Genomic DNA, 27,847 nt, shown 5'->3' with positions numbered 1-27,847 from the left:
GTGGATTTCTGGAAATGTAATAATCAAAAGCATCTCAAAATAATAGTTTTATATATAAAAAAAATTAATAATAATGTATTATTTATTATTCTGTTTTCCTTTTATTAATTTTTTTGGATTTCTGGAGATTTAATCACAAACATCACAAAATAATTAATTAAAAATTATTTATTATTAATAATAAAGAAAAAAGTGCAATTTTTTGTTGTAAATTTGTTTTCAATTAATTTTGAGAATAAGAATTAAAAAAAAAATGAAATCATTTAATTAAACACTATATTTGGTGGTAAATTCTTAAAATAAATACTATAGAAAAAATTTAATGGAAAACAGAATTATAAAAAAATACAGCAGACTTTTTTTTTTTTTTAAAGAATCAAGTTACGTTAACATTTTTTTTTTTTAATTAAAGGTATGAAATGAACACACTGTGATTAAATACTGATATCAAATGATATGAAAAAAATATTATCAGGTCAATAACGCAGGTGAATCTTGTGTCTCCAGGCTAATTGCATGTGGTGCCGTAATGCGTCCCTACGTGGAGGCCAACATTTCCCACAAATCCCACACCACCATCAAGTACTTTCTGAAAATGTGGAGCAGCGTGAGCGACACACTCATCTTCATCTTTCTGGGAGTGTCAACGGTGGCCGGGCCGCACGAGTGGAACTGGATCTTCGTGGTCTCGACCGTCATTTTCTGCCTGGTGGCGCGTGTTCTGGGTGAGTGAAGTTTAGCAGGACCTCCAGAAAAATGTGTCTCCCTTCAGTATCTGAGCTGTGACTGCGATTGTGTGTACTTGCATCATGGGTACAGAGAAGGTCCCTTGTTTTTAAGTAGTTCTGAATTGAATCTGATAAACTGTGCTTTGATTTTAATTAATTTGACTTCTTTCTTAATGACTTCTGTACACTTAATTAAAGAAGCAGCTTTATTCTTGGATTCGATTAATGCCCTGAGGCTGTAAATGGTGGCACATTTTTCAATGCTTGCGTTTAATGAATGTTTTACTTCATCCGCAGGTGTTGTCGGCTTGACCTTTGTGATCAACAAGTTCCGTATCGTCAAACTCACCTCTAAGGATCAGTTTATCATCGCTTACGGCGGGCTGAGAGGAGCGATTGCCTTCTCCCTGGTCTACCTGCTGAAAGAGGAGCACTTCCCTAAGAGAAACATGTTCCTCACCGCCATCATCACTGTCATCTTCTTCACGGTGTTTGTGCAGGTCAGTGTCCGCATGGAGAATATCAGTCTTTGAGGTTAGATGGGACATTCTTGGGCTTAGAGGGAATCAGCAGGCTTTTCTGTTTTTTGCATTGAGTATAGTTGAGTGTAGCCAGTTTCAGATATAGATATTCAGATACAGATTGTTTTTATTTTTGTTTTTATAAAAAATATTTTTGTCTCGAAATATATTTAATTAAATATTTTTATATGTGTTAAATAAATCAATATAAATCTTTTTGTAGTTTCAGAACAATAATTGCATATATATATATATATATATATATATATTTTATATATTGATATATGCAATATGGGTATATATGTATATCTCTGTGTCTGTGTGTATAAATTACAGTAGTAGTAATTAATAAATAAATAAAATGTTAAAAATAAATATAGGGCCCTATAAAATGTTTTTTTTTTTCTCCAAATTCCGTTTTTCCAGTTTTATTTTTTCTGGATTGTTTTTTTTTTTTTTTTTTTTTTTTTTTTTTTTTCATAATTATTTTTCTAGACTGTTTTTAATGGTTAATAAAAAATTTTGGTGTATGTCTAATTTATTGAAATCATTAAACACAATTTAACAGAAATGTATAAAAATTTAGCAAAAATTACATTTTAAGGCCCTATGAAATGTTTTTTTTTTCTCAGTGTATTATTATTATTATTATTATTATTATTATTATTATTATTATTATTATTTATTTTTATTTATTTTTTACTGACAATTCTGTTTTCCATTATTTGTATGGATTTCTGGAAATTTATTCATCTAAGGCATCTTTTTTTTCAGAAATACTGTGTGTATTTACATTTTTCTGGTGTATATATATATATATATATATATATATATATATTTATTTATTTATTTATAATTTTATTTATTTTTTTATTTTTTTATTTATTTTTTTATATATATATATATTTAATTTTATTTATTTTTATATATATATATATATATATATTTAATTTTATTTATTTTTATATATATATATATTTATTTTTATTTTTTTATATAAAAATATATCATCAATTAAATAAATAATTATAAAAAGTCAATGTAATATTGTGAGATAAAGAATGATTAAATTGCCACCGCACAAGCTCTGATCAGGTGAAAATTTGTATAATCTTGCAGACTGAATTTGAAACAATTATCTTAACGTTAATGTTTAACTGAAACAAGTGTTTAAAATTTAGCTAAATTAGTTTTAAAAGCCATAAACTGAAAACTGTTTCATTTAATTTCCTTTACGAATTTCCTGCAGGCCTAGCTAGACCATCAACCTTGCATTTAAAATACTGACATAATTGCCTCAGACTTGTTTATTGAACATCCCTACGCTCCATCAGGTTTTACTGGCTGCTGGATTATCGAACGCTTTCTTATTTGTTTGTTTTTGCCATGAGCGTTTTACGCCATTATTCCTTCTCTTCTGTCTCTCTCGGCTCTTTGTGAGCCCTGATGGCTCTGACACATGCATGAGCTGCTGGAAATGAAAGTAACCCTCTTGGTTTGTGTTTTGAATGACTGATATCGTAACAGAGTCTTTCTGCTTTGTGGAAACAGTGCTACAAATTAGAGCAGGACCAGCACAAAGTCTGTGTACAATACACAGATGCAGATCTTCACATGTTTGTATCATGGATTTACTGATGCTGGCTGATGTCTTAGAGTTGTAGTGAGTCTAAGTGGTTTAGGGCCAGGTTAAAAATGCAAACGGCTTTGCAGATCTATTGCAATCTCCTTGTGAGAGTTTGCAGGGCTTCTGTGGCTCTTAAAAAGGTCTTTAAAAGTCTTAATTTGACTTGTAATAAACATGAGTTAAGACCATGTTGATGTATCAAATTTAATTCAAATTTATTCCTTACTTGATCTTAAGTCTTAAATTTAACATGCATAAAACCTGCAGAAACGGTAAATCCCTCATGTTTTAATGCGTCAGATAGGTTTGCCTTCATTTGTTTATTTTATTTGTTCATTTATTTATTTATTTAGCCGTGTAGTGCAGCTGAATTTATTGCAGTGACTTTCATGCAATTTTAGTTTTACCTGTGCATATGAGAGAATGTTTGTTTTTAGATGTCTGCTATTTTCTTTTCTTTCTTTTTTTTTTGCATTTTATTTATTTTTTTATTTATTTTTTATTTTGCTGTGTAGTGCAGCTGTATTTATTGCAGTGACTTTCATGCAATTGTAGTTTTACTTGTGCATATAAGAGAATATCTGTTTGTAGATGTCTGCCTTTTTAATTTTATTTGATTTTATTTTGCCCTGTAGTGCAGCTGTATTTATTGCAGTGACTTTCATGCAATTTTACTTTTACCTGTGCATATGAGAGAATATCTGTTTTTAGATTTTATTTTTTATTTTTTTATTTTGCAGCTGCATTTATTGCAATTGTAGGTTTACCTCTTTGGGGCCAGATAGGTTTGCTCTCATCACCGTGGTTTAAGACGACACTCGGGTTCTCTGGTTCTTCCTGACAATGCTGATTTACTGCAGACAACTTATTACAGGGGAAGTTTTCAGGAGATTTTTCTCTCCTTTGTGGAGGCTGGAAGAGTAATTGTTGTCTTCTCCTCGGTGTGCTGCTGTTGGTTGGTGTCAGGTTTAAAATAGTGCGTCTCTATCCACACATTTAAACAAAGACGTAAGGGACAGTCTCAAATTGCGAGGTTTGTGTTACCCTACCTTTGTTTTATATTCAGGATGTGTTTGTGATTGTCTGTCATGTAATGTTGGACCTTTCTGTAGTAATATATCGAAATGTCAAACAGAAGGCCTTTTTTAAAGACTAAAGCTATTTTATTTTTTTATTTTATTTTATGTTATTTATTGCAATTTTAGGACCATTGCTTATGAGAGAATATGTTTTAGATGCCTTGCCTTCATTTTTATTATTTAATTTATTTAATTAAATTTAATTTTTAATTAATTTATTTTTTATGCGTTGCAATGGAGCTGTATTTATTGCAGTGACTTTCAGATTAAATATTTATATTTTATATATAATGTTTATTTATATATTAGATGTCTTCCCTTCATTATTATTATCATTATTATTATACATTTTTTATATATATTCTTGTGTTATATTTATTTTATTTTAGTAGGCCAATGTTTTATTTAGTGGGCCAATTATATTATATTATTTTATTTAATTTTATTTTAATGCAGTGCATTTTATGAATTCTAATGCAGTGACAGATCTGTTTTAGAGGTTTTTGAGTTTAATGTTTAATGTAATGTTTGGCCGCACAGATTTTATTCTGAAAGAATTTTTTTATGTCTAGCCTTGTTTTGTTTTGCAATGCATCTACATCTATTGCAGTAAGTTTCATGCAATTTTAGGTTTACCTCTTTGGGTGAATACATATAGAGAGAGAATATCTGTATTTTATTTTTCATTTTAATTTTTTTCATATTTCTGTCTAATGCAGTGACTTTCCTACAGTCTTAGCAGCATTATTTGGGGTCATTGCATACGGGTGTCAATCTATGATCTCGCTGCATGAGTTCGTGCCATTCACAGGAAGTGGAAGGTGGAGACAATTTGCAGTGTCAGATGTAATGATGCATTTGCACTTGCTGCATGCGGTAGAGCCTGATCTCTGCCAGCATTTGACCTTGAGGAAAAACCCTTTTCCTCTGGAAACAATGCCAATGTAATAAACACTGCAGTCACAGTTACACTGCCACCCCTGTGTCCTTCACCATTGCTCAGCAAACTGTAATGTGAAAAATCATGCATGGACAAGCAAGGACATGCTATGAATCACAGCTCAAGACAGGAGGGGCCACCCACTGCCTGTACACCTCATAGTTTGATATTATTTGATTTTATTCCAGCAATTATTTTATTTTCATTATTTATTTTATTCAATGCAAATATTTCTAATGCAATGCCCGATATGTTTTAGAGGTTTTTGAGAAATGTGTGGCTGCACAGTTGTGCTTTGGTTTTACTTTATTTTATTATTTATTAATTTATTTATTTTTATGACTTTCATGCAATTTGAAGTTTACCTCTTTGGGGCCAATGCATATGAGTTGTCTACCTTTTATTTTATTTTATTTTAATTTATTTTATTATTTTAATGCAGTGCATTTTATGAAATAAAATGCAAATATTTTTAATGTAGTGACAGATCTGTTTTAGAGATTTTTGAGTTTGGCTGCACAGTTATTTTATTTTTATTTAATGTTTAATGTAATGTTTGGCTGCACATTTGTTATCATTTTGTTTTTTATTTAAATTATTTTATTTTATTTAATACGACGCAAATATTTATAATGCAGTGACAGATCTGTTTTAGAGGTCTTTCAGAAATGTTTGCCTGCAAAGTTGTGATATTATTTTATTTTATGCAATACAATGCTAATATTTTAGTTTAATTTATTATTTTTTATTTTATTTTATGCAATACAATGCAAATTAATATCTAATTTGGTGACAGTTTTTTTTTTAGAAGTCTGAGAAATATTTGTTACGCTTTTTTATTTTTAACTTACTTTATGCAATGCAATGCTGTTTCGTTTTATTTTTGGAATGACTAAAGCTCTATTGTTTGCATTTAAATAGGACCATCTGAGAGCAGTCGTCAATATTCGCTCCTCTCTTTGTTTTGGCAGGGCATGACCATTCGACCTCTAGTGGACCTCCTGGCGGTGAAGAAGAAACAGGAAACGAAGCGATCTATTAATGAAGAGATTCACACACAGGTTCTGCTCATCTGTGATTCAGGAGTACTTTATGCTTCCTTGATATTCTGCCAGTCCCGAACAGAATCGATTACACAGTCTTGTTTATAATAAAACAAGCTCGGCTGGGTTAGATGAGATAATTATAATAATTAAATTATTTGTTCTCATTTGTGTTTGTGTAACATTCAGTACTACTGAAGGTGAGTGTTTGAGTGCCACCTGCTGGTCAAATACTGGGACAGTCACAGGTTTACAGTACATAAATACTGCTTGATATATTTAGAATGACAGGTGTCAAAACATTTAAAGACCAAGTGACCAAATGAATCTCACAAAAATCTGCCTAGAATGTTTCAAGGTCGAATTTCCAAGCAAACTGAAATAGAAAAAAAAAAATACATTTTGTAAAAGAAAATTAACCTCATTTTTAAACCACTATGATTTTTGCATTGTGACATTATTTTCATTAGAATTATGCAACCTAATGCAAAAAAAGTAATAAAAAAAGGAAAAAAAATATATATATATATATGTTATTAAAAAAATTATGTTTTGTTTGTCATACTATTTGCTGTATTCATTTGAATTACTTTTATTTAAATTAAAAGCCACCCGGAATTGGGAATGATAAACTTAAGTTAAACATTGTCACATTAATGAAAATTTTGCAGGGAAATGTGCTTAATTGTCCTTAAAAATAATAGAATAATCTCTTAATCTCTTAAAAGAATTTACTCTTTAGGTAAATAAGAATGTTTCCGGAATTTGTCCAGGTCATGTTTCGCACCTAAATCACAGGAATAAAATAGAAAAAAAAATTAGTATAAAGAAAATGAAGCCCATTTTTGCATTGTGGCATTATTTCAATGATAATTAAGCACCTTCTCTTTACCATAATGCAATAAATAAATTGTCTTATTTAGGGTAGTGTACATTTTACTACCTTAAATGCATGCTGATTTAATTCAGAAATAAATTCAAGTTACAACTTAGAAACTGAAAATAATTGCCATCAAGAAATGGGAAATAACAAACTCAAGTAAAATGATAATTGTGCCATCTTTTAATTTTCATTAAAGTGTCACAATGTCACATTCACATAACTTTTGACTGGTAGTGTATATGTACATTTAATTATATGTCCATTTTTATTTGAATGTATACATATATTATATATAATATAAAATGTAACATAAAATATATGTTTTATTATGAGTTCAATATAAATGTTCTATGGAAAAAGCAGGAGGCAGTTTGTATGACAGACGTGAGCTTGGACTCACTCCACAAAACTCAGTACAGAACATTTTGCCCACAAATTGGCATTTATTCATTGCTCATAAAGCTGATTGTTGCTATGGAAACACCCATTTGCATGAGCGTCTCATTTGTTTAATGCTGTGAGTGACTGGCAGAAATCTCTCCGCTGTCCACTTTAATGCTCATTATCAAAATCATGTCCAGCTGCAGCTTCTGTTTAAATAATAATCTCAGCGTTATTGATTGAAAATTGTAGTTTATGTTTCCTAAACAGCGTTTTAAATTGTCATTTTGTTGTTTATAGTTTTTGGACCATCTGCTAACCGGCATCGAGGACATCTGCGGACATTACGGACATCATCACTGGAAGGACAAGTATGTATTTAACTCAAAAAAGTCATGCATGGAAGTCACATTCAGCTTTTCTGAGAGCGATTTTGAAGTCTGTATGAATCTTGATGATTTAGATGCGATATGTATTTTAAATGAATGATGTTACTGATATTTGGCTGATAGTTTGAGGGCAGATGTGCTTTTCGTTTAGTTGGTTGAGTTCACAAATCTTTTCGTTCTAATATACTGTGCTGTTGCAGCATAGAAAGTGAATTTTAGGATCTAATTTGTGATCCAAAATGACGTTTTGTTCATTTTAATGCAATGTTACGTCAGTATGTTCCACGCATTTCCGACAAAGCATCAGTGTTTCTCTGCCGCTAATGATGCTGGAAGCACAGAGGTTTGTTAGCTGGATAAAAATAACCACAAACCACCAAAAGCTTCACCATTTCCTTTTCATTTCAAGGCTGAACCGGTTTAAGAAGACTAAGAAAAAAATAATAATTCTAATGCACTGTGCTGTTGCAGTGTAGAAAGAGAATTTTAGGATTTAAATTTTGGATCAGAGATGAAGTTTTGCTCATTTCAATGCATACGTCAATATATACCACAGATTTCAGACAAAGTGTTAGTGTTTCTCTGCTGCTAATGATGCTGGAAGCACAGAGGTTTGTTATCTGGATAAAAATAACCACAAACCACCAAAAGCTTCACCATTTCCTTTTCATTTCTAGGCTGAACCGGTTCAATAAGAAGTACGTGAAGAAGTGCCTGATAGCGGGTGAGCGCTCTAAAGAACCACAGCTGATCGCCTTCTACCACAAGATGGAGATGAAACAGGCCATCGAGCTGGTGGAGAGCGGCGGTGGAGCCAAGCTTCCCTCTGCCATGCCATCCACCGTCTCCATGCAGTGAGTCACCTTATGATTTGTTTAGAATTTGTGACCCTGGACCATAAAACCAGTCTTAGATGGTACAGGTATATTTGTAGCAATAGCCAAAAATACAATGTATGGGTCAAAATGATCAGTTTTTATTATAATATTAAGTAAAGATCTTTGTTCCATGAAGATATTATGTCCTACCGTAAATATATCAAAACTTAATTTTTGATTGGTAATATTCATTGTTAAGAACGTCATTTGGACAACTTTAATAGAATACAAATAGAATGTGTGGAATGTGCATTGAATTTAAGGAGTTGTTACGTAATGAACAAAGAATGTATGGAATAATTGGAGTCTGTGAAGAATTTAGGGAATGTGTGGAATGTATGCAATTGATGGAATTCATAAAAAAGGAATTTAAAGAATGTGTGCAAATTATGGAATGCGTGTAGAATTTTGAGTATGTAAGGAATTTAGAGAATGTGTGGAGTTTGACTAAAATGCATTACATTTTTGGAATATGCATGTACTTTAGAGAATGCATGGGGAATATGGAATGTATAAAATGTGTGAAATGCATATAGAGTTTGTAATGTGTAAATAATTTATATATTATATATATATATTGTAGAATTTATGCCATTAATGGGATGCATGTGAAATTTGGAATGTGTGAAGAATTTAGGGAATGTGTGGAATTTGACTAAAATACATGGAATTTTTGGAATATGTATGGACTTTAGAGAATGCATGGGGAATGTGGAATGTATAATATGTGTGGAATGTGTAAAGAATTTATATAATGCATTAGGAATTTGTGAAATGTATGCAATTTTGGAATGCATGTATAATTTGGAATGTGTGAAGAATTTAGAGAATGTGTGGATTTTTTTAAATTACATTTAATTTTTTTTTTTTTTTTTTTAATTACATGGATATTTTTGGAATATGTATGGACCTTAGACAATGCATGGAGAATGTGTGAAATGCTTGTGTGGAATGTGTAAATAATTTATAGAATGTATGAAACCGAATGCATGTAGAATTTGGAATGAGTGGAGAATTTAGGGAATGTGAGGAATGTATGCAATTTATAGAATTCATATGAATTGTAGAATGTCTAAGAAATTTACAGAGTATGCAGTTTTTGGAATGCACGTAGAATTTAAAATGTAAGGAATTAAGGAATGTGTGGAATTTGACAATTCATTGAATTTTTGGAATATGTATGAACTTTAGAGAATGCATGGAGAACGTGAAATGCATATAGAGTGTCAAATGTATAAAGATATAAATTCTACATAGTCCTTGTGCATTATAAAAATTATGGAATTTATGGAATGCATGTACAATTTGGAATGTGTGAAGAATTTAGGGAATGTGCGGAATGTATGCACATATAGAGTGTGGAACATGTAAGGAATTCATATAATGCACAAAAAATATGTGCAGTGCATGCAGTTTATGTAATGCATATAGAATGTGGAATGTATGGATGGTGTAAGGAATTTCTAAAATGTATATAGAACTTGTGGAATTCATAAAATGTGTGGAATTTGTTTTCCAGGAACATCCAGCCCAAAAAGCCTCAGGACCGGGCGCTGCCGCAGCTCTCCAAGGCTCGTGAGGAAGAGATCAGAAAGATCCTGCGCACCAACCTGCAGAGGACTCGCCAGAGAGTGAGCGCTCAACTTCCTGTTTTCAAACTGGTGTTTTTGTATTTCCTTTTTTTTGTGTAATTGATGCAGCTCAAACTAAATTGCCACATGCATTTTCAGCTGCGCTCGTACAACAGACACACACTGGTTGCTGATCCGTACGAGGACGGCTGGAACGAGATCCTCATCAAACGGAAGAAAATGATGGAGCTGGAAAAGAAGGTTTGATGTTAATAGATCAATGCATCACTGGATACAACTAGATTATCAGTATCTAAAATATTAAATGAGTCATCTCGGTTGACCGCTATATGTCTTGAGAGGTGGAATGTGCTTTAATTAATCACAGCTGAATAATTGCGTTAAATGTTTTATCTCTCTGCTTTCAGATATCGCAGATGAACAATTACCTCACTGTTCCTGCTCATGCCCCTGATTCACCCACCATCACTCGAGCTCGACTGTCTTCGGGTGAGGCGGGCGTTTATTCGGCTGTATCACTGAGACACAGACAGTTTAGGATCCTGTTGTGTCACTGAAATCTCTTTCTTTTGTTCCGAGCGGATTCAGCCTCAGGTCTTCCCTCTCAGTGAATGTGCAGTGAATTGACAATCATGCAGGATAGAGTTATTGCACAGCGCCACCTAGTGATTAACACTTTAAGTTCAACTGTCAAACCATATTCCTTCATATTCAAAGATCTACTAATGTGTTTCTGCAATAAAATTGCGGTAAAATAATAGTAACCACCATTGTCATCATAACAACATGGCAAAAAGATTCTGAATGTTTCATACACAATTTAAAAGAGATCCCAAAATCAATGATTATGGTTTACAATAGTAAAAATAACTAGTACTTTGCATAAGTTTTAATTAGCATCGTGCATTTTTGTAATGGCTGTCAGGTGTTAAAGGAGGTAAAAATATCATAAAAACTATACATTTTCTTGAAAAGCATAATTTAGTAAGTTTCTTTTAAACCAATATGATCAATTGTTTTGTTTTTGTTTTAAGCATTAACCTCATTTAATTCTGTTAAATTTTTGCTTAAAATAACAAACTATATGGGATAAAAAAAAAAACATTAATTCAAGAAAAAGGGAGTATTTTATATATTTTATATTATACATATTATTTAAATTATCATACTAATGCTTTTTAATTAAATTGATCTTTGAATATAGAAGTTATATTTTTATTTTTACTTTCATTTATATACTATAATAATATTTGATTACATTTTTTTAATTTGCTTTTTATATTTTAATTATAGTTTAAGTTTAGTATTTTTGTCTTATTTTAATATACTTGTTCTTGAAAAGCAACATTTTGTAAGATTAGAGTTTTTATTTTTTTCTAACCCCATAATAATAAATAGTTTCTTATTTTTGCATGAATCTTTTTAAATTTGATTAAATTTTACTTTCAGCAAGAAAACTATATGCCAATGAAGTAAAAACAAAATAAAAACAAAAGTTCTTTATATAATGTATAATATATCAGTTATACTTATGCTTTTTAATTCAATTGATCTTTAAATAAAGAAGTGATTTTTTTTACTTTTGTTTATATGCTATAATAATATTTATACTTTATTTGCTTTTTATATTTTAAATGTTAATCTTAGTTTAAGTTCAGTATTTTTGTCTTATTTAAATAACATTAAATAAACTTAAATATACTTAAATGTTCTTGAAAAGCAAAATCTAGTAAGATTAGAGTTTTATATGTTTCTAACCCCATATTAATAAAAATAATATTAATATTTTGCATAAACCTCTTTAAATTTGATTACATTTTTACTTCCAACAAGAAAACTATATGCCAACGAGGTAAAAAGCAAAAATGCATACTGTATCAATGTAATGTTGCATATTTATATACTATTATAAAAAAATTTTTCATTTGCTTTCTATGTTTTCATTTTCATTTTAGTTTAAGTTTTAGAGTTTAAGAGTTTTTATAATTTTCTAAACCCATATTAATAAATAGTTTTTTTTTTTTTGTTTTTTGTTTTTTTTGCATAACCTTTTCAAATTTGACTAACTTTTTTACTTCCAACAAGAAAACTATAACAAAATGAAGTAAAAAACAAAACAAAAATAAAGTTCTTTATATCTTTATATAATGCATATTATATCAATTATTATACGTATGTTTTTTAATTAAATTGATCTTTCAATAAAGTAGTATTTTTACTTTATGTACTATTATAATCTTTTTTTTAATCTGCATTTTTTTTATTTTCATTTTAATTTTAGTTTAAGTTTTAGTAATGTTTTTGTTTTTATTTTTATATTTTGCTTTTAATTTTATTACTTCAACCAAGCCAACCTTTCTAATTTTCATCTACATTTTTCATCTAATATTTATAGTTTATTTTATTTCAGGTTTATTTTAATTAACGAAAACAGATTTTTTTAATAGGTTTAATTAAGTTACCAATAGCAACACTGATTTTCTGTGTAGCTTTTTAATTAAATTGAACTTATATAAATAAAAGTAAAAATATTACTTATTTATTCATTTATAATATATAAAATATTTTTTTGTGTTTTCCTTTCAATTTTAATCTTAGTTTAAGTTTTAGAGGGGTTTTTATATTTGTCTAACCCCATATATATGTTTCTTTTTTTTTTTTTTCTTCCAATAAAAAAACTATATGCCAACGTAAAGGTAAAGTAAAAAACAAAAATAAAGAGAAGTTATTTATCTGTTTATATAATGCAAATTATAAAATTATTTATACTTGGCTCAAGTTAATGTATCTTTGGTATTATTAGTACTATTTAAATGCTGTAACAATTTTCAGTATTTTATATTTTAAACTTATATTTTCAGTTTTTATTTAAATTTTAGTTTAAGTTCCAAGTTTTTCATCTAATATTTATAATTAATTTTATTTCAGCTTTATTTCAATAAATGAAAACAGCTTTTTAATAGCTTTAATTTAAGTTAACATACCTGGAGTAAAGCACTGATTTTCTGTCTAGCATCTATTCATTTCCTAATCGCTTCTCCTCCCACAGACCCTCAAGCATGGGGCATCAAGTCAGTCACAGAAAGCATCCCCACCATTAAAGTGGACCTCGCCTCGCCGCAGAGCCCAGAGTCCGTCAACGTGGTGGACGAGTTCGACAAGAAAGGAAGCAAGCCGAAGGTGAGCGATGAAGAGGAGTTCGGCCTCACCATGAAAGTGCCCTCTCCTGCGAAGCAGAGAAAGGACAAAAAGCCAGACGAGGACGACGACAGGGAGCCGCAGCAACGGCTCATGCGCTGTCTGAGCGACCCAGGCCCCGCCCCCGAAGAGGAAGACGAGGACGAGCCCTTCCTCCCCTGAGAGAACGAGCTCAAGGAGGATCGTTAGCTGCTGAAACGTGGAGGACAGATGTATAATCTGCAGGAAGCCAAAACCAGAACGTCAGGAAAATGAACCAAAATAAAGGAAATGAAAGGGAGCGATCAAAATAAGCCATTGATTTTCTTTTCGTTTATCATTGCTCTTTTCATTTGAAGCCTAACACTGTTCGCACCAGGCATGATGTGACTCAAATCCTAAGCGATGAGCGATTGTCTGTTATTTGTGGTCGCATCATGTCCGGTTCGGAAGTGAACGTTCCCGCCTTGCGTTTGCTACGGAATAATACTATTCCAGACGAGGGGAACGGATCTATGCATTACCAAACGGTCGCACTGTTCAGTCTATTCAGGTGAAACGATTCTGTTGTTGTTTTCTTTTGTGTTCGTTCACATGAATTGCCTTTGTTTTTCGTGACGCGAGCATCAGTTGCGTTTTACCTCTAGGGGAATTATATTTGTTTATCAGGAGCAATATGAAACCGGTTACATTATGGCCTTTCTCATACAGTAGTTATACAGATGGTGCATATTTACACTGGCTTATTATTTCATCAAGTCACGCTCCATTTGCAGTGCACCTGAGAAGCAACTATGTTCATTGTGATTGCACAAAGAGATTTGCATAAATTACATGTAGAGACTTTTATTTTACACCAAAAGCATTGATTGACCAGTTTGATTGGTTGTGATCGTGTTTCCTGTTTTCTTTGCTCGTACTTTATATCAAAGAACATTTTGGTCTAATAGTCTTTAACTCCCTTTAAATGCACTCAAGCGCTTTGGTGAGCGGTCATGAGCACTCCATGTCAGCAAATGTTGATTTAAAGGAATAGTTCATGCAGAAAGGACACAATTCTGTCATTATTTACTCATTTTTGTTTCTTTGTTTGATTCCAAACCAAAATGCTGATTTATTTATGTTTTTTCCATGGAAAGACGAATGTTAATTCTTCACACAGCTCTTCTCCATAAAAGTTCTTCGTGTCCCTATCTCCAAAAAGGACAAAAAAGCATCTTAAAAGTATCTAAACTGTTTTCTGTAGGAATTTATACAATATATTTTAATTATTCTTCTGAAGTCATACAATTATAAGCCTATTTCTGCCTCAAAAAGTCAATGGTGAATCATAATTATGGCATAGGACATCAAAATATGAGATAATAAGTCAATTGTGAGGGTAAATTAGGACAGTATCTCATGTTTTAACTATTTGAAGTCATCAATATGACTTAAAAGGTCAAAATTATGAGTATGGTAAAAAGTGGAAATTATGACAAGTCTCAAATATGAGATAAAAAGTCAGAATCACAACAAAGACAAAATACAGTGTTGTACATTACGTTCCAAGTCATACAATTATAGAAGCCCATTTCTGCCTTAAGAAGTCATGGTAAATCATAACTATGACATAGTATCTAATCTTTTGACTATTTAGAGTCAACATTGAGATAATCACAGTGAAGTCAAAATATGAAATACTAAGTCACAAGTATGAGATAAAGTGCAAATTATGAGTCAAATTATGTCAGTCAAAATATGAGATTAAAAGTTGACATTGACAGTCATAATTATGACAGTAAATAAGTATGAGATAAAAAGAAATTATGACGAGTCAAGACTGAGATGAAAAGTAAAAATTGAGTAATTCATTTTGTCAGTCAAAATGTGAGATAAAAAGTCAAAATTGACAAAGTCATAATTATGACAGCAAATAAGTATGAAATAAACATGGAAATTATGACAAGTCTAAGATACTAAGACAAATTTATGATGAACTATTACAAAGTCGAAATTCTAAGAAGCTGAACTTGAGATAAAAAGTGAAAAATTATGACGTCAAAACTATGAGATAAAAATGTCCAAATATGAGATGCTGAGTCATAATTATGAGATGAGCCATAATTGACATAAATTCAAATATGAGATATTAAGTCAGAATTATGACATGCTAAACATATTTATGATATAAACTATTACAAATAATTGAGAAGCCATAAGTGGCATAAAACATCCAAATATGAAATTTTAAGTCTGAATTATGACATGCCAAGACATTTGTCAAGTCGAAAACCGAAATTATGAGATAGAAAGTTGAAATTGACAAAGTTGAAATTATGAGATAAAAAGGCAAAATTATGGTGCGTAAAGTCAAACATAAATTACAGCATGCAGTAAGTGAATTAATTATACAATAAAAAGTGGAAAACAGGACAAAAGGCCAAAATTATGAGATTAAAAAGTCAAAATGTACATACAAAGCTGAAATTAAGGTGTAATTGTGAGATGCTAAGTCATAATGATGACCTGCACCATAATTTCACATTTTTATTTTGTATTTGTGACTTTCTATCTCATCATTTTGACTTCAGTCATAATTAAGACTTACAAAAGTGTCCTTTCCCCCCTCATTTGTCAGAAATGGGTTTCTATAAAGACATGAAAGCTTATTTTGGGGGGAAATAGTCCTTTAATATCTTTAGATCAACCCTTTTTCTGAAACCCTTCACCATGTAGCTCTGCATTCACACACACACATATATATTTACTGCCAGTGTGATAGAAACATGAGTTTGGAAGTGTTGATTTTGTGTTGCATGACCCCCAAACAGTACGATTGTATCCCGAAAGAAAGAACTATGCAGAGTCTGGAGTATGAATTATTCCCTTTAAAGCCTTTGCACCTCGAGTATCAAAACACTGGCCTCTGGTTCTCCTGCAGCCTAGAGGTGCCATGCATATTCCAAAAGAGTCACTAATATATTAAAATCAGAAAGTCTTTTGCATGCACAGAGAGTAGATTAGTCTTATTTTAATGTGAGATGTGATGGATATATTTTGCATACGGTCTATAGATGTCTATATTCTGCTTTGAAGTATTACAGTGCTAACTGAACAGTTATTTAGCGTTTTATTTTTGGCCTTTGACAAGACAGGATATGTCATCTTCTGCCTTCCTCATCAGATTTGTGATTGGTTTCATGCAGTTGAACAGGTTTCTGCTGGTTTCCGGGTTTGGTGTGTCTCACAGGTTTGTGCGTGAGCTGGTTTTCATCTGATCTGCCCTGTTGTCTACAAACGCAATTACGGCAGGTTGGGTTGTCTTGATGTATGCTTGACTTCTGTATTCACATCAATGAAGAGAGAGGGAAAAAATGAATATTTTAGCCACAAATAAAAATTCTGTCATTATTTACTCAACCTGTATGCTGTTATTTTTCAGTGGATCTTTATGCAGCTTCGTGTTGCATAGAAAAAAATGTGTATGGGTTTGAAAGCAGTGATATTTAATTAATTTATGTTTTTAGTAATTTTGTTGTGTTTGTCATTTTTATTTTTATTTTTTTATTTTTTAAATATCACTACATACACTACCAGTGAAAAAAAAATGTTAAATTTTAATGCTAAAAATTCAGCTTTGAAATCACAGGAATAAATTGTGTTTCTAAAATACATTCAAATAGAAAACGGTTATTTTAAATGGTACAAATATTTCAAAATTGTGCTGTTGTTGCTAAGTCGAAAATATTAAATAAAAAGTCAAAATAATGGTGCATAAAGTCAAGAATAAATTATGACATGGAGTAAGTAAAAAAAGGTCAAATTATGAGGTAAAAAGTCATTATGACAAAGTTAAAATTGATAGATCAAGCTGAAATTATAACGTAAAACTTAAAAATATATACATATATGAGCATGTGGGTTTGGAACCAGTCTTGATTTGTTTTTATTGACTTTTATTTAACTTTAAATAAACTTTTTTTTTTTTTTTTACTTTACTTACACTTAACCTCTTCGGAATAACAAAAGGTGATTAAATGATGACAGAATTTAGTAATGAAAAAATCCTCAAAACATTCTTTGTCTTTGACATGAATTTGAATACCAATGATCTGCCCTTGTCTGATATTTCTGGAGGTTTTTTTTTATGGTATTCTGTACTTTTAATGTCTGCATGCCTGCATATATTCTGCATTTTGTTTGTCTTTTTGTTCTATTTTTTTTATTTTTTTCATTTGTATTGCCTGTCACTGATTCGTTTGAATAATTTTCATTATTGCATATCATTTTTCCAGTCATATTCACCATAAAGCCTTTTCATGAAAACATGTACTTGTTTACTTTTTGCATGGCATAGTTTTGCCTTCTGCTTTGTTTGCATTTACATTATTTGGTCAGTTTTTGTGCATTCTGTATCTTTAAACTGCTGTCAAGCTGTTTGTTACAAAAGTTTATTCCGCTTTCAGCAGATTTGACTTGAATAACCTGAGCTCATTTTCATCTAAATGCAGACTAGAAAAGACTAGAAACCTGTTTCTCTCAGAAATGATTGTTAATACTTTCAACTTTCACATAAGAAACTATAAGAGTTGTTCTATCAATATTCAGCTGTTTTCAGTTCTGTTTGGTTTGCACATTTACTTTCGTTTCAGGGTGTTTCTCAATTTTGCTGTTGCATTATTGATTATGGATTATCCTGAAAAACTGTTACTGCTCTCAAACATGCTTGAACTCTAAAGATGACTTTATAAAACTATTTACTGAAATGTGCATGATGTTTTAATTATGTGATCTTATTTATTTCACCCAAAAACAAGGAAAAGGTGCAGTTTGAACATCTTGCTATTAAAAAGTGAGCTTTCAGCTTTCGTTTTTTGTTTGTTTGTTTCAAGATGTTTAAAAAAAAAAATCAATTAAAAAAAAATATATGAGCATATGGGTTTGGAACCAGTGTTATTTTAGTGTTCTATTAATATTTAGTTTTTTTTTTTTTTATTGTAGTTTTTTTTTTTTTTTTTTTTTTTAGTATTTATTTTTTAAATATAAGTATATACACTACCAGTCAAATGTTTTTTGGACATTTGTAATGTTTTTAATTTTTAAAAAGTGTCTTCTGCTCACAAAGCCTTTATTTGAAAGTAATATTGTGAACAATTTTTACTATTTAAAATGCAGTAAAAAATAATTTTAATGCTAAAAATTCTTTGAAATCACAGGAATAACTTGCATTATAAAATACATTCAACTAATTTTTATATAGTACAAATATTTCAGAATTGTACCGTTTTTGCTAAATTGAAAATATTAAATAAAAAGGCAAAATTATGAGATTTAAAAAAGTGGAAATTAGGACAAAAGGTCAGTTTTTGGTGTCTTTGGGTGAAATAAAGAGCACATAAATAAATCATGCACATTCCAGTAAATAGTTTTATAAAGTCATCTTTAGAGTTTAAGCATGTTTGAGAGCAGTTACAGTTTTTCAGGATAATCCATAATCAATAATGCAACAGCAAAATTGAGAAAACACCCTGAAACTAAAGCACATTTTTGTGCAAACCAAAAACTGAAAACAGCTGAATATTTACTGAAATGTGCATGAATTATTTATGTGCTCTTATTTATTTCACCCAAAGACACCAGAAACAAGAAAAGGTGCAGTTTGAACATCTTGCTATTGTAAATGTTTAATTTTTTTTGTTTCAAAACTCAATTTAAAAGGCCGTTTGAAGCACTTTATCATGACCAACCTTTAAAACAAATCATTTTTACAATACAGCAATAATTAAGCCATCATTTAGTGAATAAATGTAAACTAAACGCACAGATTTGATGTAAAGTCATGTAACATTATGAGCTGATTTGAACAGTGTTGGTTGATTTTATATGGGCCAACGTTTGTTTTTAATCAGATTATTTGTTGTGGGTCCAAACTTGAGAATGTTATTAATCTACTGTCTTCTAATCAACTTCATCTCATTTCATAAAGTGCATCATGAATTTGCAATAAAGTGTTTATTTTGTATACATGGAAATACTATTATAACTAAATATAAATTTGAGATATATACACACACACATATATAAATGTCGATGTTTATTGAGAGTGTAGCACTGCGAGGATTCACTGTATTTGTCGAGTCGCTTCAGCACTTCGCAATTGCATTCTGGGAACTAACGTTTATGGTCATCAAAGATAAATGAATAAAGATTTCATTTGCTAAAAGCATCTGCTTTCTCTTTTAATGTGAGTGTGAGGTTGATTTAAAGAAATATTTCAGGCAAAAATGAAACTGTGATGTTTATCTGCTTAGCCCCAGGCATTCAAGATGTAGGTGACTTTGTTTCTTCAGTAGAACACAAGCGAAGATTTTTAACTCAAACCGTTGCAGTCTGTCAGTCATATAATGGCAGTCAATGGGCACCAAATCTTTAAGAGTAAAAAAAACATACACCGACAAAACCAAATTAAACTCTGCGGCCCATGACGATACAGTGAGGTGTTAAGACACAAAACGATCGGTTTGTTTAAAAAACTGAACAGTATTTATATCATTATTATTTACCTCTAATCCACGGAACATTCTACTCTCCTGAGAAACTTATGACTTTAAAAGTAATAATTATGAGATAAAAAGGCAAAAATATGACTTTAAAAGTCAGAATTTGTAGGATAAAAAGCCAAAAATATGACTTTAAAAGTCAGAATTATGAGATAAAAAGTCAAAAGTATGACTTAAGTCAGAATTATGAGAAAAAAGCTAAAAATTTGACTTTAAAAGTCATAATTATGAGATAAAAAGTCAAAATTACACTGTAAAACTCATTTTCATTGTAACAAGTTAAAATGTAGTTTTAAGCCGATTTAACTTAAAAACTTAAGGCAGCTGCTGAACATTATTAAGTTGAATCTGGTGAAAACCTTTTACAGTGTATGACTTAAGTCATTATTATGAGATAAAAAGCCAAAATTATGACTTAAAACATAATTATGAGATAAAAAGCCAAAATTATGACTTAAAACATAATTATGAGATAAAAAGCCAAAAATACGATTTTAAAAAGTCGAAATTATGACTTAAGTCATAATTATGAGATAAAAAGCCAAAATTGTGACTTAAGTCATAATTATGAGATAATAAGCCAAAAATACGAATTTAAAAGTCATAATTATGAGATAAAAAGACAAAATTATGACTTAAGTCATAATTATGAGATAAAAAGTAAAAAAATATGACTTAAGTCATAATTATGAGATAAAAAGCCAAAATTATGACTCAAGTCATAATTATGAGATAAAAAGCCAAAATTATGACTTTAAAAGTCATAATTATGAGCTAAAATGTCAAAAATATGACTTGTCATAATTATGAGATAAAAAGCCAAAATTATGACTTAAGTCATAATTATGAGATAAAAAGACAAAATTATGACTTAAGTCATAATTATGAGATAAAAAGCCAAAAATATGACTTTAAAAGTCATAATTATGAGATAAAAAGCCAAAATTATGACTTTAAAAGTCATAATTATGAGCTAAAATGTCAAAAATATGACTTAAGTCATAATTATGAGATAAAAAGCCAAAATTATGACTCAAGTCATAATTATGAGATAAAAAGCCAAAATTATGACTTAAGTCATAATTATGAGATAAAAAGACAAAATTATGACTTAAGTCATAATTATGAGATAAAAAGCCAAAAATATGACTTTAAAAGTCAGAATTAAATGTAAATGACTTTAAAAGTCATAATTATGAGCTAAAATGTCAAAAATATGACTTGTCATAATTATGAGATAAAAAGCCAAAATTATGACTTAAGTCATAATTATGAGATAAAAAGACAAAATTATGACTTAAGTCATAATTATGAGATAAAAAGCCAAAAATATGACTTTAAAAGTCATAATTATGAGATAAAAAGCCAAAATTATGACTTTAAAAGTCATAATTATGAGCTAAAATGTCAAAAATATGACTTAAGTCATAATTATGAGATAAAAAGCCAAAATTATGACTCAAGTCATAATTATGAGATAAAAAGCCAAAATTATGACTTAAGTCATAATTATGAGATAAAAAGACAAAATTATGACTTAAGTCATAATTATGAGATAAAAAGCCAAAAATATGACTTTAAAAGTCATAATTATGAGATAAAAAGCCAAAATTATGACTTTAAAAGTCATAATTATGAGCTAAAATGTCAAAAATATGACTTAAGTCATAATTATGAGATAAAAAGCCAAAATTATGACTCAAGTCATAATTATGAGATAAAAAGCCAAAATTATGACTTAAGTCATAATTATGAGATAAAAAGCCAAAATTATGACTCAAGTCATAATTATGAGATACAAAGCCAAAAATATGACTTTAAAAGCCAAAATTATGAGCTAAAATGTCAAAAATATGACTTAAGTCATAATTATGAGATAAAAAGCCAAAATTATGACTCAAGTCATAATTATGAGATAAAAAGCCAAAATTATGACTTAAGTCATAATTATGAGATAAAAAGCCAAAATTATGACTCAAGTCATAATTATGAGATACAAAGCCAAAAATATGACTTTAAAAGCCAAAATTATGACTTTAAAAGTCATAATTATGAGATACAAAGCCAAAATTATGACTTTAAAAGTCATAATTATGAGATACAAAGCCAAAATTATGACTTTAAAAGTCATAATTATGAGATAAAAAGCCAAAAATATGACTTAAGCCATAATTTGTAAGGTAAAAAGTCAAAATTATTACTTTAAAAGTCATAATTATGAGCTAAAATGTCAAAAATATGACTTAAGTCATAATTATGAGATAAAAAGCCAAAATTATGACTCAAGTCATAATTATGAGATAAAAAGCCAAAATTATGACTTTAAAAGTCATAATTATGAGATAAAAAGCCAAAAATATGACTTAAGCCATAATTTGTAAGGTAAAAAGTCAAAATTATTACTTTAAAAGTCATAATTATGAGCTAAAATGTCAAAAATATGACTTAAGTCATAATTATGAGATAAAAAGCCAAAATTATGACTCAAGTCATAATTATGAGATACAAAGCCAAAATTATGACTTTAAAAGTCATAATTATGAGATAAAAAGCCAAAAATATGACTTAAGCCATAATTTGTAAGGTAAAAAGTCAAAATTATTACTTTAAAAGTCATAATTATGAGATAAAAGGCCAAAAAATACAACTTTAAACATCAGAATTATGAACTCATCTGGGAGTGTTGACTTTTCACTGACTACATTGCCAGTCATGTGAACGTTCCGGTGGATCCGAGGTAAATAATGATATAAATACTGTTCAGTTTTTTAAACAGACCAATCATTTTGTGTCTTAAGACCCAAATGTATCGCCACAAGCCGCAGGGTTTAATTTGGTTTTGTCGGTGTATGTTTTTTACTCTTAAAGATTTCATAACCATTGACTGCCATTATAAGACTGACAGACTGCAACGGTTTGAGTTAAAAAATCTTCGTTTGTGTTCTACTGAAGAAACAGTCAACTACATCTTGGATGGCCTGGGGGTAAGCAGATAAACATCACGTTTTCATTTTTGGCTGAACTATCCCTGTAATGTGCTGAGATGTGAATGTGTGAGTTGAGCAGCAGAGGGCGATGTTGTTTTATTCATTGAAATGAATGGAAAACTACCTCTGGAGTGAAAAACAGACCTGAGACTCTTTAATAAATGATCAAATGTCTGTTTCAACAACTGATCTGTGAAAGGAGGCGTTTAACCTTTGGGAAATGTGTATTCATGAGCTCTGTTTGCTTTTTTTTTTTTAAATTGAGGTTTGGCATTTTTGCTACCTGGTTGTCTAAATATATTTTTATGTCTTGATTTGTTATTTGCTAGCAATAAATGTTAGATAAATGTGAAAGATTTTGCCTGTTTTGGTAACAGTTTTGTCTAAATTGAGGGCATTCAGTCAGAAGTAAGTCAAATGTTGGTGTTTAATAATTGATACTTTATAAGAAAAAATGTTTTCTTTAAATATCTGAGTTTGATCAAAAACAGCACTAGAAGTCGAATATTAATAATAATAATTATTATTATATATTATTATAATAATAATAATGCAATGAGATTGACATACCTTTCCCACAGGGTAAATTTAAATAAAAAGACAATTTAAAATAATTAAAAATAATGAAAAATATATATTTATATATATATTTATAATTATTGTTAACTTTATAAGAAAAAAAAATCATATGAGTTTGATAAAAAGCAGTCAGCACAAGTTACATAAAAACATTAATACTAATAGTAATATTAATAATAGTAATTGTTATTATTAATATTAAATAAAATAAATTAAAATGACATATATTACATACATTATATATTAAATTAAAATGAAAATTACAACATATAAAAAATCTAAAAATAAAATCTTGATATATAATTATTGATAACTTTATAAGAAAACAAAAATATTCTAAACATCTGTCAAAAAAGCACTACAATCTGCAATTATGACATTTTGAAGTCATATTTATGAAATAAAAAGTTGAAATTATGACTTTAAAAGTAATAATTATGAGAGAAAAAGTCCAAATTATGACTTAAGTCATAATTATGAGATAAAAAAAGCCAAAAATATTACTTTAAAAGTCATAATTATGAGATAAAAAAAGTCAAAATTTTGAAGTATAAAGTCGAAACTATATACTATATACTATGAACTGTATATATATATTGCTACAAATTTTTGTCAAATGTCAAAATCTTCCATGATTTCAGTCAAGAATGTTGAGACTTGTGAGGTGAGACAGGCTAAAATCTCAAGTCATTTAATGTGATACCTACACTTCATTCATTTTATGCTTTAAAATAATTTATAAAAAGCCAAACCTAATGGTTTTCATTTCAAAGACACATTGGATTGTGCATCTAATGCTGCTGATACTTGAGTAACCGCTGTGTTTTATCATTTCATATTCCTCTGATTAAAGAGCGTGAACACTCAAATAAATCAGCCAGTCTGTGCGTGTCTTTATCATTCATAATCCTGATGTGTTTCTGAGTAATGCCAGACTCGCCTGAGAAGCTGAAGCGAGTGAAATTGGTCTAGACCACACGGCAGTGGCTTCTGGCCGCGTTTGTGTTTATTTATTCTTGTTTGGATGCTGGTAAATTGCTGTGACTCAGCGACTTGTCGTCTCGTCTGCTCCAGAGAAGCACAGACCCTGAAACTCGACGCGGCTGCTGAGATTAATGTGACCTATTTGCATCAAGATATGCTTATTTGCCCCAGATTGTTCTTGAGTGCTGAGATAAGTGTCTCTCTATGATATTTAGATCCCATTACGGAGATATTCAAACGATGAATCAGACCGTTACTGAAATGAAAGTCTGCATATAGAGAGTGTTTTATGCCTCATTCTGAGTGTTTAGGAAACATTTACAATTCAGGCCCAGAAGGAAACTCTTTTCGGCAGACGTCTTTAATTTTTCAGTGTTTTATAGTAATAGTTCACCCAAAAATGAAAATGTCCTCACCCTCAGGCCATCCAAGATGTGGATAAGTTTGTTCCTTCAACAGATTTGAAGAAATGAAGCTCACTATTGGATCATCTGCAGTGAATGGGTACCGTCAGAATAAGAGTCCTAACAGCTGATAAAAACACCACAGTAATCCACAAACAACCCACACCACTCCAGTCCATCAATTCACATCTTGAGAAGACAAAAGCTGCATGTTTGTGAGAAACAAATCCATCATGAGAGTGTATTTGATATGGAAGCCCATTTCTGCCATTAAAGTAAAAAAAAAAAATAATGGCCTAAAAAGTCGAAATTATGACATACTTAAGTCATAATTATGAGATAAAAAGTAGAAATTATGACTTTAAAAGTGATGATTATGAGATAAAAAAGTCAAAATTCTGATTTTTATGGGATAAATTATGGGATAAAAAGTAAAATAAAAAAAAAGATAAATTTGAAATTATGATTTAAGTCAGTATGGAAGCCCATTTCCGTCATGAAAGTAAAAAAAATGCCCTAAAAAGTCGAAATTATGACAAATTATGGGATAAATGTCGAGATAAAATAGTAAATAATTAATTAATTAATAGTAAATAAATTACAAGATAAAAAGTCGCAATTACAAAATAGAAAGTCAAAATTATGGCTAACATAAGTCATAATTGCAAGATAAAAAGTCGAAATTATTACTTAAAAAAATCTAAATTATGAGATAAAAATTATGAGATAAAAAGTTGAAATTATGACTTAGTCAAAATTATGAGATAAAAAGTTGAAATTATGACAGTCAAAATTATGAGATAAAAATTCAAAATCATGACTTAAATCATATTTATGAGATAAAAAGTCAAAATTGTGAGTTAAGTCATAATTACAAGATAAAAAGTCAAATTATGAGATAAAAAGTTTAAATTATGGCTCAATTAAGTCATAATTACGAGATAAAAAGTCAAAATTATGAATTATAAAGTCTAAATTATGAGATAAAAAGTTGAATTATGGCTTACTTAAGTCATAATTACGAGATAAAAAGTCAAAATTATGAATTATTAAGTCTAAATTATGAGATAAAAAGTCTAAATTGTGGCTTACTTAAATCATAATTACGAGATAAAAAGTCAAAATTATGAGATAAAAAGTTGAAATTATGGCTTACTTAAATCATAATTATGAAATAAAGTCTAAATTATGACTTTAAAAAGTCAAAATTATGAGATAAAATTGAAATCATGACTTATAAAGTCAAAATTATGAGATATAAAGTAAAAAAATATGATTTAAGTCATAATTACGAGATAAAAAGTTGAAATTATGGCTTACTTAAGTCATAATTACGAGATAAAAAGTCAAAATTATTAATTATTAAGTCTAAATTATGAGATAAAAAGTTGAAATTGTGGCTTACTTAAGTCATAATTATGAGATAAAAAGTCAAAATTATGATTTATTAAGTCTAAATTATGAGATAAAAAGTTGAAATTATGGCTTACTTAAGTCATAATGACTTAATTACGAGATAAAAAGTCAAAATTATGACTTATAAAGATGAAATTATGACTAATAAAATCGAAATTATGAGATAAAAAGTCAAAATTATGAATTATTAAGTCTAAATTATGAGATAAAAAGTTGAAATTGTGGCTTACTTAAGTCATAATTACAAGATAAAAAGTTGAAATTATGGCTTACTTAAGTCATAATTATGAGATAAAGTTACTTAATACTTACTTAATAGGATAGTTCACCCAAAAATGAAAATTTGAAAATTTGATGTTTATCTGCTTACCCCCAGGGCATCCAATATGTAGGTGACTTTGTTTCCTCAGAAAAACACAAACGAAGATTTTTAATGAATGCAGTCTGTCAGACAAATAATGGACGTGAATTGGCACCAAACCTTTAAAAGTAAACAAAAACATGCACAGACAAATCCAAATTACACCCTGTTGCTCGTGACGATACGTTGATGTCCTAAGACACGAAACGATCGGTTTTTGCGAGAAACTGAACAGTATTTATATCATTTTTTACCTTTGATACACAGCCACGTCCATCTGTCATGAGCACGAGTTTAGCATCAGGCACGATACACGTGAACGCGCTCTGGCGTAGAATACGCAAACACCGTAAGGGGAAATCGGTGAAAAGTCCCGGATGAGTTTGCGCAAGTAAACGTAATCTTTTAGCTTTGAATCGGTTTGAACAATCAGGATAAGTGCAAGTAATTACCATTTTGAATAGCCGCTATACCGTACACAGTGTCGTATACATGCAACGGATCGCTTACGGCGTTTGCGTATTCTACGCCAGAGCGCGTTCACATGTCACAAGCCGGATGATGAGCTCGTGCTCAAGAGAGATGGACGTGGCTGTGTATCAAAGGTAAAAAATTATATAAATACTCAGTTTAGTTTCTCACAAAAAACGATCATTTCGTGTCTTAGGACATTAATGTATCGTCACGAGCCGCAGGGTGTAATTTGGATTTGTCTGTGCATGTTTTTGTTTACTTTTAAAGGTTTGGTGCCCATCCACGTCCATGATATGACTGACAGACTGCACCGGTTTTCATAAAAAAATCTTCGTTTGTGTTCTGCTGAGGAAACAAAGTCACCTACATATTGGATGCCCTGGGGGTAAGCAGATACACATCAAATTTTCATTTTTGAGTGAACTATCCCTTTAAGTCATAATTAGTAGATAAAAAAACGAAATTATGACTCAAGTCATAATTACAAGATAAAAATGGTGTAATTTTGTCATAATTATGTCATAATTTCTACTTTTTAAGGCATGAATATTTTTCGTATGTGGTGGAAATGGGCTTGCATACATCAGAGTACATTTCTGGATGAACTACTCCTTTAAGAGTCATTTCACCATCATTTTTTGAGTTCTTGCGAAAATAAGGAGGATGAATCATATGCCATGTTATTTATTGAAACATATTCATGACAAACAAGGAGCATTGCTATTTTTTCACTGTCTACCAAACACTTTCCATTCATATTTGTTTGAGTGCATATGAAAATGTTGCAGATCTGCCGTCTGCAGAATGTCATATTTCCAATCAAAGCATCCTTTTATTTTGGTGAGGTTTTACACAGCAGGTC

At 30.0% G+C, this 27,847-nt stretch overlaps 1 protein-coding gene across 1 annotated transcript; it reads left to right on the top strand.

The window, feature by feature from the left end:
• The first annotated feature begins 517 nt into the window (after window positions 1–517).
• On the top strand, window positions 518–19,446 carry LOC141342220 (sodium/hydrogen exchanger 1-like). Its single transcript, XM_073846623.1, has 9 exons — window positions 518–725; window positions 1,026–1,228; window positions 5,867–5,956; window positions 7,503–7,573; window positions 8,269–8,445; window positions 9,989–10,100; window positions 10,200–10,301; window positions 10,469–10,550; window positions 13,111–19,446. Exons 1-9 carry the CDS (start codon window positions 530–532, stop codon window positions 13,419–13,421), a joined length of 1,344 nt encoding a protein of 447 aa, XP_073702724.1. The 5' UTR covers window positions 518–529; the 3' UTR covers window positions 13,422–19,446.
• The last annotated feature ends 8,401 nt before the right edge of the window (window positions 19,447–27,847 follow it).

This window comes from Garra rufa, chromosome 9 (assembly GCF_049309525.1).
Source record: "Garra rufa chromosome 9, GarRuf1.0, whole genome shotgun sequence".
Taxonomy (NCBI): Eukaryota; Metazoa; Chordata; class Actinopteri; order Cypriniformes; family Cyprinidae; genus Garra; species Garra rufa.
The sequence above is the reverse complement of the archived record's forward strand: the minus strand, read 5'-3'. Positions and strand labels throughout refer to the sequence as shown.